We start from the raw sequence: 14,405 nt of genomic DNA, 5'->3' as shown, positions 1-14,405 counted from the left end.
CCCTCCTGGCTTGCCCCCACCTTGACCTTGACCGTGTGTGCGGTTTGCTTCCAGGAGGACAAGCCCTCGCTTTGGCATCGGCATCCCGTCTGGCTTCCCCTGAACCATCCCAGGACTCCTCGTCCCCCCTGGCCCTCTGACCAAGATGGGTAGAGGTCTCTGCTCTGATGCACCCTGCAGCCAGCATCTCCTGTGGGTGGGTTTCAGAGAACCAGCTGGCACAGCTCCTGCAGCTCTTCCCCAGCCTGCCAGGGAGACCCTGGGGCCCAGGGCCCTGCCGGCCGGTGTTGGAGTGTCTGGGGCCTCTCTGCGCTGGCCGCTCCTGGTGGGGCACTGGGTCCTGGCATCCCCTGCACACACAGCAGTCCTGGGGGGCTGTGCCGGCCCCTGCGGGCCCCCTGAGGCCTCTGAGATGTCAGAGCCCCTGATGCTTCTGCTTAGCCTGTCAATAAAGGTAGATCTGATTGTGTGGGACATGTGGTCCCTGTGCCGAGGTCCCCCGGGGCAGGGGGCAGCACCAAGATGGGCAGCCCCACAGTCCTGAGGCTGCAGGGCGGAGTGGTCACCATGCGGGGACCCCAGGACCCCAAGCCAGGCAGGCAGGACACCCAAGGTCTGGGGTGCAGCTGGGATCCCCCCAAACCAAGGATGAGGCCCTCCCGAGCTCTCAGGCATTGTTTCCATTCTGTACACACAAGAGTCTTCCCTAAGATGATGCCCACACCTTACTTTTCAGATCATTAAATAGCGCCAGGGGGGTCCTTTTGTACAAAAAAGGAGACCTGTCAGCTCTATGACTTTGGAGTCCACGATCCCTGCAGGTTTCGGAGCAGGGCACATGGGTCTGCGAGAGCAGGGAGACCCTTGACCGGAGGGCCCAGGACCCTGAGATCGGGGGACCGAAGGCCTCAGTTTCCCAGCTCCAGAGGCAGTTTTGAGAGGGCGGAGAGATGGTTGGTCCCGCCCCCTGCCGCCCAACCCGGCCCCCTGGCCCCCCGCCCCCCCACCTACTGCCGGCGTGGTGGGCGAGGGTTCAGCGTAGTCCCTTCTAGGCCCCGCCCGGCTCTGACGTTACGGTGGGCGGAGCCTTCCTCGCCCTGCCTTGACTGTGGACGGCCCGGCCCCGGCCCTGACGTAACGGGGGCGGCCCCGCCGAGCCCCGCCCCTTCCCTGACGTCGCGGTGGGCGGAGCGCCACCCCCGGGCCTGGCAGTGCTGTTCGGTGCGGCGGGGCGCGCGGAGGGATCGGCGCGGCCATGCGGAAACCGAACCCGAGCCCGAGCCTGAGCCTGAGCCCGAGCCCGAGCCCGAGCCCGAGCCCGATCTCCGGCGCGGCGCGGCTCCCCCGACGGAGGCGACGGGCGCGGGGCGCGCTCTGAGGCCTGGGGATGCGCCGCCGCCTCGACCATGGGCGCCGTCGCCTCCCGGAGGAGGGCGCTGCGGAGCGAGGCCATGTCCTCGGTGGCGGCCAAAGTGCGGTGAGTGCGGCGGACCGATCGCCGGGGCCAGCGCCGCCCCCGCCCCCGCCCCCGCAGCGTGATCGCAGCCGGCGCCCCAACCCCACCTCCGTGCGGCTCCCTTCCCTGAGGCTGCGGTGGGCGAGCTGCACGACCTCACGACCCTCACACACACTGGGTGGCAGGGGCTGGATGGAAAGCAGACCTGGGCCCAGGTCTGGCCAAGGTGCACCGACACCCAAGGGTCCCCGAACTGCGACCTGCCAGCCCTGGGCATTCTGAGGTGGGATGGGAGTGCTTGCTGGGGGTGACCCCTGAGCCCTCCCTTGCTGGCGCCGAGGGCCTGGGTGGGGTGGGGACGCCAGGGTGGGTGGTGTGCACTGACGGCGCACCCCGCTGTCCACCCCTCAGAGCAGCCCGAGCGTTTGGCGAGTACCTGTCCCAGAGTCACCCCGAGAATCGAAACGGTGCAGGTAAGGGCACGTGAGGCAGTGCCGTGACGGGGTCCACCCACAGCCCCCCAACCTAGGCGAGAGGATGCTGTCTCCTGTCCAGGTCAGGCCCAGCCCCTGCGTACTGTGGGGTGTGAGCAGGCAGCTAGTGCCCTGCTGGGCTGGCTTCCTCACGCCCCCTGCCCCGCCTGGCCCAGAGCTCCAGGAGGAGCTCCGAGTCACTCATCACCATGGCACCCACCCAGCTTGGGCTGTTGGCATGGCAACAGGCCTCCTGGCACCCCCAGGACTGGCACCACTGTCTCTGGGGGCCAGCTGGTGGGGAGGAGGGGAGAAGTTGGCACTGGGCACATGGGCGTGGTGGCAGGCTGGGAGGTGGCCTGCTTGTTTCTGGGCCCCCCCCATCACCCACAGGTAGCACAGCCTGTCGCCCACACGCACATAAGAGGGGCTTGGGGCCCCGATAGGCGTGAGACGTGAACCTCTAGGGGGAGTGCGCAGCTCAGAAATACCTCTTCTGAAGTCATCAGGGCCCACGGTTCGTTCAGCGGGCCAGGCACCCGCTGAGTATTCATTCCCTGCCTTCAGAACACCCGGAGACTGGGAGGGCAGGGCCAGCAGGCCGCAAGCTCACCTGGTGCCTCTCCCCCAGACCACCTGCTGGCTGACGCCTACTCTGGCCACGACGGGTCCCCCGAGATGCAGCCTGCCCCCCAGAACAAGCGCCGCCTCTCTCTCATTTCCAACGGCCGCTATGAGGGCAGCCTCCCGGAGGAGGCCGTCAGTGGGAAGCCGGCCGGCGAGGGCCCCCAGCCCCGTGTGTATACCATCTCCGGGGAGCCGGCCCTGCTCCCCAGCCCGGAGGCCGAGGCCATCGAGCTGGCTGTGGTGAAGGGGCGGCAGCAGCGGGAGCAGCACCCCCGCCACCATAGCCAGCCCCTGCGCACCAGCCCGGGCGGCAGTCGTGAGGACGTCAGCAGACCCTGCCAGAGCTGGGCGGGCAGCCGCCAGGGCTCCAGGGAATGTCCTGGATGTGCCCAGCTCGCCCCCAGTCCTTCCCCTCAGGCCTTTGGGCTGGACCAACCGACTCTGCCTGAGGCCGCCAGCCGCCGCAAGAAGCTGGAGAGGATGTACAGCGTTGACCGTGTGTCTGGTGAGGGGGCTCGCTGGGGGCCTGGGCAGCTTCAGGCAGGATGCTGGTGCTGGGGTCGGCCAGCAACGAGCACTGTGAGGCTTGGGCAGAGCCGGGTGCCCAGGTCACGGCCTGCAGGTGGCGACCTGCCGCCACATCCCGTGCCCCACCTCAGGCCTCACGGTTGGCTTTAGCCTTGCCAGCACCAAGTCACCGGAGGAGTGCTTCCCCGAGGAGGGGGCCTGGGAGGGTCTTAAGGGTTGAGCAGGTAGAAAACCTGGCTGAACGGGAAGATCGGGCTGCCTCCAGGGAGTCCTGGGGAACAGTCCCTGCCCTGGGGCCTACTCACCAAGGGAGGCGCATGATTGCCTGGGGCCCAACCAGCTAGTGGGGCTCGCCCCAGGATGGTCGAGCTGTGCCGGTGGCTGCGGAGCCCCGGAGGCCTGCTGTCGGCAAGAGGCCTCCCTGGGACATTCAAGTGGCCCCACGCTTCCTGGCTCTGAGGTTGTCATCTCCTGAGAGCAGAATTCTACCTAGCAGACCTGGCACGCCCTCTCAGGGCACCTCTTGGGCCTCCAGATCAGCAACCCAGCTGGCCTCAGGGCACAGGCCTGGGGTGTGGGCAGTTCACCTCCACGACCTCATGTTCCTCTGATGCGCCCAGGCCAGGGGCTGGGACGGGGGTCAGGGAAGAGAGTAGAGCGACCCACTCTGTCTAGTGGCTGTAGGGGCCCTGGGAAGGGGCGGTCTCCACCTCGCCCTCCGAGAAGGGTCTGGGAGAGGGGAGGTCCAACCAAGTGGACGCCAGAGTGGGCCGCAGAGAAGGCCCTGGAGACCCCAAGGAGAGGCTGCAGCCATTGTCCCTGCCCTTCCCCTCCTGCTTAAATGGAGACAAAATCAATCCTTTCCCTGGGCACCCTGGAGGCAGGCTGTGCTCTCAAAAGAACACTCGTCAGCTGTGGGTAGCAGAGGGAGAGCCAAGCAAAGACAAGCGTCACCAAGCTGCTGAGCTGTTGTGCCTTGAAGAGCTGAGCGGACACCCAAGCCTGCTGGCCCTGCGCCGGCCTCCCGACCTGGGAGGCGGCTGAGGAGCCCTGGCGCTTCTCCTCCACCGTCTGTGGCAGAAGCATCCCCTTCCCCGACAGGGGGGTAAAGGCTTCAGGAACCCCTGAGCCAGCCTAGTCACTGCTCCTTTGGTCTCTTCCAGATGACATCCCCATCCGTACCTGGTTCCCCAAGGAAAACCTCTTCAGTTTCCAGACAGCAACCACAACTATGCAAGCGTGAGTCACGTCTGATGTGTGCCGGGCCCAGGCCGGGCGCCGTCTTCCTGGTGCTCAGGAATTACTGCCGGATCCTCTCCCGTCCTGAGCCCACCTGCCTCTGAGCCCACCTGCGTGGCTGCTTCTGAGCAGCCCCGTGTGCCGTGTACCGCCAGCTCTGCCTGAATGTGTCAGTCTGAAGGAAGGCAGGCCTGGCTGCTCTGAACACCCACTGCCCCTCCCCCCCCATCCCTTCCCCACTGCCCTGTCCCTCAGTCCTCCAGTCCGTCCATCCTGTCCTGCGGGGACCTGGCTGGGGGCTGCAGCTGATGCAGTCAGCAGCAGAGGTGGTTCGCTGCCCTGTGTCACCCAGCTCCGCCTTCACACACGCACACGCCCCAAACAGCGGCCTACTTGTGTTTCATGTGTTGCAAGCGATCACAACTTAGTCCCCTGGGGGCGTGCTCTTGACCTTCGCACAGCTGGGTGTTCTGTCAGGGCTTCCTTTCAGGGAGGGACTCTGCTGCAGTGTCCCCGATACCGAAGAAGCTGCCTCCTGCGTATGCTACCCTGGGGAGCGCACCACCGCCCTTGGGCTGGATGGGGGCCGCTACCTTCGCTGCTTGACCCAGGGTCAGCAGGGCACAGTCAGGCCTCTGTGCAGCCTGACAAGGTCACAGCATCTGGTGGCCTGGGCCACGGTGACTTCCGCGTCTGCTGCCCTTGCAAGGGCTGGCCTGCGGCATAGCCGGCACCCTGCTGGTGCCTGTGTGCCTGTGAGGGATCCTCCAGGTCAATGACAAGAAAGGAACTAACTGAAGGGCGGTTGGGGGTCTGAGGGTCTCTGCTCACTGTGTCTTCTCTCTCACGCTGCCCCTTCCCGCCTCGACTCTAGCATCTCGTAAGTACCGTGTGGACCTCGAGCCTGAGGGCATGGCGGTTGTCCCTGGGGGACTCTCCCACCCCCAAGTAGGTTGGGGCAGGCCAGGGACCTGGGCCTTGACCATGAGGGCGTGCTGGGTCCCAGCGAGCGCCAAGGCTACAGCAGGGCCTGCGGAACTGGGCCGAGGACAGGGCGAGGCAGGCCAGGACCTTCTGCCTGGCCCAGCGCCCTGGATGCCCTGCTGGGCCCTGTGCTCGAGGCTCTGTCCCCACGTCTCTGTCCCTCTTGCCTGCGGCCAAGGGCAGTGCTGACTCGTGGCGGTTTCCCAGGGTGTTCAGGGGCTACGCGGAGAGGAAGCGCCGGAAACGGGAGAATGATTCCGCGTCTGTAATCCAGAGGTAGGGCCTGCCAGCCACTCGCCACCAGGGTCCGTCTCTTGTCTGTCCTGGTCTAGCCTGGGCCCACCCAGCTCAGCAGACCTGATGGGGGAAGGGCGGTGGCGAACACTGGCCTGGCCCTGCTCTGGGGACGCGGCAGGCAGGAAAGGTCAAGTGGCCTGAGCCCCTAGGCCTGTGTTTTGGGGGTACAGTGACAGCTGAACTGCAGCCAGCTGGCCCCCCTGTGCCTTTTTCTGGCCCTTGAAGCCCGGAGCAGTGGGGTCAGCAGCCAGGCTTACCCTCCCTAAACCCCACCCACCTCAGAGATGTGTCCAGGAAGCTTGTCTGTCCATCTTGGAAGTTGGGCTTTGGCAGGGCACAAAGTTTGGGGTGAAGGAGACCTGCTTCTGAGGTGGCCCAGGGACACAGCGGCAGGGGAGGGGGCAGCTGCCAGCCCCAAACCCACCTCACGCTTGGGGACAGTTGTGCTGCCCTGGCCACCGTGTGCAGGAAGCAGGAGCCCTTGACCACGGGGGGAGGGAGGCTCTCGGGGTTCAGAGTACCTGGGCGCAAGGAGAGAAGGGAAGCGTGGGCAGCGAAGGTGGGAGACCCGAGTGCACAGGGTCGCCTGCACAGGGTCGCCGAGGGAGCTGTCCTGGGAGGGGGTGGGGCTGCAGGAGGAGGCTGGCTTATCGTGCCTTTGTACTGGCAGCAAAGGGGGAGCCCGGGAGGAGTCTCAGGAGGAGAGGGACTGGGTGGGATTTGCCTGTGGGAGAGCTGGGGGCGCCGGGAGGGCAAGGGGCAATGTTGGGACGGTGGCCAGCAAGCAGTGGGGAGGGGAGCGCGTGGGACGGGGCGCCACCCTCGCGGCCCTCACCAGCCCCCGGTGCTTCCGCCCCCAGGAACTTCCGCAAACACCTGCGCATGGTCGGCAGCCGGCGGGTGAAGGCCCAGAGTAAGGCCCGGGAGCGGCGCGGGCGGGCGGGCGGGGGCGCGCTGTTCTTGGCCGGCTGGGGCTTTGCGTGCTGCTCTCTGCGCCCCAAAGGCCCGCGTCCCCAGGCCCCGCTGCAGCCCCGCGGGCACCTTCCCACTCCCAGGCTCCGCCCCAGGACAGGGCCCTGCCCCTGCACTCAGACTCCGCCCATGTCCACCTAGCACTGTCCTTGTCCGCCGTCGACCGTCCGCACTCCCCACTCCCGCCCCTCCCGCCGCAGTGGCGTCCTCCACTCTCCGGACCCCCTCACGGTCCCCACGTCCTCCCCAGCCAGCCCCTGTCCCTGTCCACCTCGTGTGGCTGCAGACCCCGCCCCTAACGGGTTCTGCTTTCGCTGCAGCGTTCGCCGAGCGGCGCGAGCGGAGCTTCAGCCGGTCCTGGAGCGACCCCACCCCCATGAAAGCCGACACCTCCCACGACTCCCGAGACAGTAGGTGCCCGGCGGCGCAGGCCAGCACACCTCTCCCAGAGGCTCCCCTAGGCCCCCAGTCCTGCGCTCCCACCCCGGGGGAGCAGCTAGGCTTCTGCGCCTTTGCTGAGCCTCAGTTTACCAGACTGAGGGGGGGCGCTCTGGCACCTCCGATTTTCTGGGTAGGGGTAACTAAGGGCTGCGGCTCGCTGGCTGCCCTGGCCTGGTGCCGCCCTCATGCCCGAAGCCTGAGGAGCAGTGCCAGACTCCTCCTTGGCCCAGGCGACAGGCACGCCTGTCTGGAGCTGACCCTTGCCCTCCGGCTCCCACTGGCCTTGCACCAGGGTCCACCGCCTTCCAGCCGCCAGCCTTGCCAGGCTGCTGGGGTCCTCAGCTTGGCTCTCTCACCCACCCTGGGTTTCTCCCTGACCTGGAGGACCCTCTGGGACATGGCTTGCTGGCTCTGGCCTCCACGCATCTCTGGGGGTTGCAGCCGGGATAGGAGGCGCCGCAGCTGACCCTCAGGCCCGGTGGCACATCCTGCCCTACAGGTAGTGACCTGCAGAGCTCGCATTGCACCTTGGGTGAGGCCTTTGAGGACCTGGACTGGGAGACGGAGAGGGGCCTGGAGGCTGTAGCCTGTGACACTGAGGGCTTCGTGCCACCCAAGGTCATGGTGAGGCCCCACACAGCTGTTGCAGGCTGCTCAGCAGTGGGGAGGGGGGCCTCAGGGGGGCTCCTGCTGCCCACTGGCTCCCAGGCGGCCAGGGCACTGAGTGGCCCTCTTGTTGTTTCCAGCTCATCTCCTCTAAAGTGCCCAAAGCTGAGTACATCCCCACCATCCTCCGCAGGGACGACCCCTCCATCATTCCCATCCTCTACGTGAGTGCCTGCCCAGCCCCCGTCGCGGTGTTGGGTGGGGGGTGCTGCCTGAGAAGGGCTCTGACGTGGGGCTGGCTTCCATCTGTCCCAGGACCACGAGCACGCCACCTTCGAGGACATTCTGGGTAAGTACTCTGCCCCCCTGCCCTCTGGTCTGGAGGCTGCTGGGGGCGGCACTCACACCTCTGCCTCCTGCAGAGGAGATAGAGAAGAAGCTGAACGTCTACCACAAGGGGGCCAAAATCTGGAAGATGCTGATTTTCTGCCAGGTAGGGCTCAGCCCTTCCTGCCCAGGGGTGGGGGGTGGAGGGTGCCACCTCCCTGGGCATGCACGTTTGCATCTGAACGTGTTGAGGGCAGCGGTGGTTGGACACCGGTGCGCGGCCCCGTCTGCTAACTGCAGTCTCTCACAGGGCGGCCCAGGACACCTGTACTTGCTCAAGAACAAGGTGGCCACCTTTGCCAAAGTGGAGAAGGAAGAGGACATGATCCAGTGAGCTGGGGGGAGCTGGGAGGCTGGGGGGCTGGATGCAGCACCTGCTGGGGCACCGTGTCCCCGCAGTGCCTCCTGTGATGCCCCCTCACACCTGGGGGTCGGGCTGGAGGCCACCTGTGACCACCCCTCCCCCGCCAGCTTCTGGAAACGGTTGAGCCACTTGATGAGCAAAGTGAACCCGGAGCCGAACGTCATCCACGTCATGGGCTGCTACGTCCTGGGGAACCCCAACGGGGAGAAGGTATGGGGCCCAGACCCCAGACCTGTGAAGGGTTGATAGAACCCCCATTTCTCTCCAGATTCCCTTTCCCTTCTCATCCTCCCAGAGAAACCCCCATGCCTGGGCCTAACCAGCTGGGGGCGTCCTGTCCCCCACCCCCCATTGTCCTCATCCCTCCCTCTTCCCCTGCCCTGAGCTCATGGCCCACCCCCTCTTTTCAGCTGTTCCAGAACCTCAGGACCCTCATGACCCCTTACAGGGTCACCTTCGAGTCCCCCCTGGAGCTGTCAGCCCAAGGTGAGTTTGCCGGGCCGGCCCCCAGTTGTGGGGCGGGTTCCGGGGCGGTGGCCTGAGCCCCGGCCTCACCCCCAGTTGTGAGGCGGGTTCCGGGGGGGTGGCCTGAGCCCCGGCCTCGCCCCCAGTTGTGGGGCGGGTTCCGGGGGGGTGGCCTGAGCCCCGGCCTCGCCCCCAGTTGTGGGGCGGGCTCCGGGGGCGTGGCCTGAGCCCCGGCCTCGCCCCCAGTTGTGGGGCGGGTTCCGGGGGCGTGGCCTGAGCCCCGGCCTCGCCCCTCCTGCCTCAGGGAAGCAGATGATCGAGACCTACTTTGACTTCCGGCTGTACCGCCTGTGGAAAAGCCGCCAGCACTCGAAGCTGCTGGACTTCGAGGACGTTCTGTGAGGGGCGGGCCCACCACCCGGCCGCTTCCTCGGACCAGCGATGGCGGCTGGGCCGCTGTGTGCTGCCCAGTACCGTGTGGGTCCTGGTCTTCACGGCCACTTCAGGGCACCCTCAGACGTCGCTCAGGTTCCCTCCCAGGGGTCTGGTCCTCAAGGCATCACGGGTCAAAGAGGTCCCAGCCCCCGCGCCTGGGAGGAGCCACCGCGGCCGGTGGATGTTGACCGGGTCTAGGTCTCGGCTGGAGGCTGCAGCTCTGGGGCGGTTCCTGTGCAGGGTCGTGGAAATAAGTGCAATTTTCTACAACCTCTGAGACGATTCAGAGGGAAGCAGCATCACTGGTTAACTAGTTAAGTGCTACGTTACTAGTAACGGCGTAGTCCACCCGGCTCAGCGTGTGTTCAGGACCTTGTCTGCCCCAGCGCCCCAGCCCTGCCGTATCTGATCACCAGCACCAGGGCGGCCCGCCTGCCCGGCCTGGCTCCGTCCCTGGCCGAGTCCCTGATCGTCTGTGCTTGCACTGCTCTCGCCACCCCGCTTACCTGGCCTCGGCTGCGCCGGCTCGGCAAGGGTGCCTGGGCAGCAGCTGGGGGGCACACCTTCCTTTCTTTCAGAGCGGGCCCTGCCTGCTCCCCGGCCTCCCAGGCCCGCCCAGCTCCCTGCTGCTGTCCAGCTCAGCTTTTGGCGGCCGAGTTCTGAAGGCCTCTCCTAGTGCAGAGCCCTGGGGTCTTGGCGGGGCCTGCTGGGGCTGGGTCCTGGTGGGTGAGAACCCTGCTGCACTCCACGTAGGGGCCTGGACCCTGCAGCCGGGGCCTGAGAGCTGGGCAGCCGGTGTGCTGTGGGCTTGAAGCCTGGCCCGTGGCCCAGGGGGCGAGCTCTCTTGTACATAGCTGGGGCTCGGGGGCTGGCCCCCCTTTGCAGAGCCTGGTCACCTGGCTGTGCCCCCAGCCAAGGGGGGGCAGGGGCTGAAAAATGTATGACTTTCCTTAGAGTGACCATTAAATCTGATTCTCTGCTGCGGCTGCCGCGTGGGTCTCCTCTCCCAGCACCCACCGTCCACTGCCTCCCTGGGCCCAGAAGATTCTGGGCCCGCTGGTCTGAGGTTGTTGCTGTGGTGGCCGCCTGCACATCCTGGCCTGGAGCAAGGGGGCTGGAGCTGCTAGGCCTGCCCTGCCAAGGGCACACTCTGCGAGAGGTCTGGGGATGGGGCTCCCAGGGCTCCGGGGAAGTGTCTGGGAAAAGAGCAGGTCCTTGACACGGCTGCAGGATGTGGTCCTGCAGAGGACCAGATGAGGTCGGGAGATGAGGGCAGAGACACTCTCCTCCTGTAGCCTCTGCCCCACTCCCGGGCACAGAGCGGAGGGCCATTCCTTCCCTCAGGCCATTCTCTGCATGTGGTCAGCAGTGTGGCCACAGGGGGAGGCTAGGAGGTGACCACAGGACCAGCTGGCCATCACTAGCCTTAGTCATCCCCAGATGTGCCCATTGCCACCACCCTCCCCTCCAGTGGCCAAGGTGCTTTGGGGTCCAGCCAGGCTTGGCTACCCTGGTGGCTCCTGGTCCAGTTGCCTGTGGGCAGATCAGCAGGTGCCAGATGGGTGCATCCAGGGCCACCAAGGGCTGGGGAGGGCGGGGGGCTGCCAGGGGATGGCATGGGTGAAGGCTGGGAGGCCTGGGGTTCTGGGGGCCTGGAGGCTGGCAGCCTGGCATCAGGGGGTGCTGCCAGGAGAATTCATGTCCGGAAGACAGCCCACGCGGGCCACGAGGATAGCTCCCGGCGTGACCCATCTGCTTTCACCGTGTGCTTCGAAGGCACGATTACCGTGTGACCTGCAGGCCTGACCCCGGGACTGCCTGAAGCTTTGTCGCGTGCCCCTGCCCCTCCCCCAGACTCTGACGGGGGACCCTGTAGTCGAGGGACTGGGGCTGCGGAAGCAAGTGGGCTTGCCCCACAGTCTTCTGGGTCAGCTGCTGTGGGTAAGGGCTGGTGAGGTCCGCCCGTGGGAGGCTTGAGGTCTTGCATCTGGTTCACAAGGTTCCTTCCCTCACACCCCATAACCACCAACCAGCGTGTTGGAGAAAAGACATGAAGCCCAGTACAAATGAGGAAGGCGTTTTGGGAAAAGAACAAAACCGAGGGGAGGGGTGGCAGACCCGGAGGCGGGCGGGGGGGGGGCGGGGCAAGCTCAGGTCTCTGTGGCCTTCCCCGCACACCCAGCCAGCTGGGAAACCGGGGCAGCAGCCAGCGAGGGCTGGGGGAGGAGTATTGGCAACTAGTGTGCGAGGAAAAGGGTTAAGGTCCTTAGCATGCAAGGAGTTTTAATGTATTGACAAGAAAGAGACAAAAGCCAGCAGAGAAAAGTGAGTAAAGGGCTGAACTGACAACTCAGAGGAGAAAATCAAGTGGCCGATGAAAAGCCAGTGAAGGGAAAGAGGTGCTTGCTGCCTGTTTGTTTGGCAAAAATTTAAAGGGTATGAGTCACCCTGTGCTGGTGACTGTGTGGGGAGGAGATCATGTGAATTGCCATAGCCTTATTGGAAAACAGTCTGGCAATAGCTCTTAAAATATAACTGGTAAACACTGAACCAGCACCTCCCACTGGGGCCTTCTGCGTGGATGTCCATGTCCCACAGTTCATGCCATTAACTGGGGCAAGGCCAGATCATGTGGACAGCTATCCTGGAAGAGGCAGATTGTTTAAAAGGCTTGTTGAGGGAGAAGTATGGTTGGGCCTGCAAGAGGCCCGAATACTCTCTGTTTAAACTGATGAGGTCAAGCTCACAGTGATGAGGTGTGTTCCGCTCACCCACTGTGACACACACGCTTTTATAATGTCTGATGTCCAGTCCTCACCTCCTGGTGACAACGTGCACAGAGGTGGCCCCGGCCTGCCCTGTCTACCTGTGCTGCTCTCTCCAAGCCTTGCAGTGTGCACGCCCCAGCCTATGTGGCCAGGCTCACCCCCTCAACCCCAAACATCCACCCCCCGTTACCCCCTGCCCTGGATGTGTGCCCTAGAGGGACAGACCCCACCCTGGGGAAGACAGACTCAGGGCACATCTGCCTTGTCTAGAACCTTCCATCACCATTAGGACGAAACTCAGATCCACTGTTTGCCCTACTGTCCGGAAGGGACACGTTGTGCCTACAGCTCCTTTAGTAGGTCTGTGTGGGGGGAAGAGAGTCGCACTTGAATTCCCAGGGAGGGATCTCCAGAGACCAGGATTAGGAGGGAGATCATCAAAGCCACTGTGGAGGCACCCTCCTGCTGGTCCCACCCCACGCAGCTGTCACCCAGACAGGGCCAGGGTCTTTCTGGGGACCCCAGGAAGGCAGTCGTGGACTAGACATGCTGTATTCATTGGACATGGCTCAAGGGCCAGGAAGGGAGACCCTGGAGGGGGCTGGGAACTAGGGACCTGGAAAGGTCAGGAAAACCACCTGCAAAGGTGTTTATGAGCCCCTGGATCTGCTCCCAGGCCTGTGTGGACCTGACCCAACCAGCGCCCTCAACAGTGGGCCAACCCATTCCCAGACCCACCACTGGGGGTGCAGCTAAAACCCCAGCATTCTCCATAGGATGGAGGCAAGACCCCAGTCTCACAGAGTGGTATTCAAAATACTAGAAACCAGAAGAACTATGGCACTTGCAGAACCATGAAGATCTTGACCAGCAGGTACAAGCCACCAGCAGGTACCAAGGATATAAAGACACAGGTGTTGAAATTATCTGACAAAGACTTGGTAGAGCTGTTGTAAAGATGCTCACATGAGCTGTTGATCTAAAATAATAAAACAGCCAGTTACTTTACCAGCAATATGGGTTTATTCGGGAACAGTAAAGAACTGGAATTCAGGACAAGCAGTCTAAGTTGAACCACAAGCAAGTGCAGAGAACAAGGGAGCAGAAACTCTTTTATGGAGGAGAAGGCGGGGTTGGGAGGGGCTGTTCTAAACAAAGTGTCTGTTGGAGGAAACGGAGTTCGCAGTGTGGTGGCTTTTCATTGGCTGAACTGTGATGGTCTCTCATTGGCTGGGCTGTTGCTGGGCGGGGAGAAAATCTTCCTTTCTCCTGCTGGGTAGTAAGTAGTAATCTTCCTGTTGGGCCTGCAATTGAGGCTGCACGGTAGGCCGTGGGCGCTCCCCCTTCTGGCCTCCTGTTAAATAAGGTTTCTGTTTATTAATTTTCACATTTCTCCTTTTTGATCAAGATTTTTCTCTGAAAGCATTGCTTATCAAAAATCAGTTTTTTGGGCTTCCCTGGTGGCGCAGTGGTTGGGGGTCCGCCTGCTGATGCAGGGGACACGGGTTCGTGCCCCTGGTCCGGGAGGATCCCACGTGCCGCGGAGCGGCTGGGCCTGTGAGCCATGGCCGCTGAGCCTGCGCGTCCGGAGCCTGTGCTCCGCAACGGGAGAGGCCACAGCAGTGAGAGGCCCGCGTACCGCAACAACAGCAACAACAACAACAAAAAGATCAGTTTTTTATGGATTCAGTGACTTTTTGTCCATCATTGCCAGGGAGGACCTTTCCTGGGTACCGTGTCCCTCGTGGAAGGGAGAGTGCACAGATTGGAAACCTCTTGAGGTCACATTCACGTAACAAGGAGGGGTAGGAGGGAGATCTCAGGAATTTCCCATCTGAAGTCTGTGTCTTAGAATAGCGAATACAGCAAGGGAACAGTCAACGCAGAAAGAAATAAGCACTTTGAGAAGGCACAGTGCAGGAATAAACATGAAGCCGTAGCCGATAAATCTTCCCCCAAATAGCAAAACTTCACGGACTTTTTATTTATTTATTAAAATTGAAGTATAGTTGATTGACAGTGTTGGGTTATCAAAGACTTATTCGTTTGAAACTAAATGTTTGTCAATAATACAGCCTGTAGGTTACAAATTTAGACCATGAATTTGGATAAGGATCCGGAGTCAGTTAATAGTCCAGATGAAAGAGAGAGACTAGTGTGAATTTGAAACCTAACAGGCCTGGTTCTGATATCTGGTCAGATGTCGTCTTCTTCAATTCGGGGAAATCTTTACTTTCAGGTCCCCAGTCGGTGTGCAGCTTCATTCAGGCATGAGTCACCTGAATCCAGGGGTCTATTCCTCAGAGTTTGACAGCACAAGGGTGGGTTAGCAGTGCCTGGTTCGGGCCTTTCCAGTGAGGGTG

At 63.1% G+C, this 14,405-nt stretch overlaps 1 protein-coding gene across 4 annotated transcripts; it reads left to right on the top strand.

Annotated features, from left to right (window-relative positions):
* Positions 1–1,169: 1,169 nt before the first annotated feature.
* On the top strand, positions 1,170–10,253 carry NSMF (NMDA receptor synaptonuclear signaling and neuronal migration factor). Of its 4 annotated transcripts, XM_029203258.1 has the most exons (15): positions 1,170–1,477; positions 1,868–1,929; positions 2,561–3,061; positions 4,248–4,323; positions 5,515–5,583; positions 6,465–6,517; positions 6,897–6,986; positions 7,517–7,641; positions 7,764–7,847; positions 7,939–7,972; positions 8,046–8,116; positions 8,261–8,340; positions 8,482–8,584; positions 8,785–8,860; positions 9,144–10,253. In XM_029203258.1, exons 1-15 carry the CDS (start codon positions 1,407–1,409, stop codon positions 9,239–9,241), a joined length of 1,593 nt encoding a protein of 530 aa, XP_029059091.1. In that variant the 5' UTR covers positions 1,170–1,406; the 3' UTR covers positions 9,242–10,253. The 4 variants fall into 4 exon arrangements, with proteins under 4 accessions (XP_029059091.1, XP_029059092.1, XP_029059093.1 ...); XM_029203259.1 differs by lacking the exon at positions 5,515–5,583; XM_029203260.1 differs by lacking the exon at positions 6,897–6,986.
* Positions 10,254–14,405: the final 4,152 nt, after the last annotated feature.

The sequence above is a fragment of the Monodon monoceros genome, unplaced genomic scaffold (assembly GCF_005190385.1).
Source record: "Monodon monoceros isolate NGI ecotype Baffin Bay Population unplaced genomic scaffold, NGI_Narwhal_1 Super_Scaffold_5, whole genome shotgun sequence".
Taxonomy (NCBI): Eukaryota; Metazoa; Chordata; class Mammalia; order Artiodactyla; family Monodontidae; genus Monodon; species Monodon monoceros.
Note: the sequence above shows the minus strand (reverse complement) of the source record. Positions and strands in the feature narration are given on the sequence as shown.

Excerpts from the sequence above, each read along its gene's own strand:
- NSMF (XM_029203258.1), top strand. The coding sequence starts at position 1,407 with ATGGGCGCCGTCGCCTCCCGGAGGAGGGCGCTGCGGAGCGAGGCCATG. Across the intron at positions 1,930-2,560 it reads CGAGAATCGAAACGGTGCAG|ACCACCTGCTGGCTGACGCC; the intron begins GTAAGGGCACGT and ends CCTCTCCCCCAG. Across the intron at positions 8,585-8,784 it reads GGAACCCCAACGGGGAGAAG|CTGTTCCAGAACCTCAGGAC; the intron begins GTATGGGGCCCA and ends CCCTCTTTTCAG.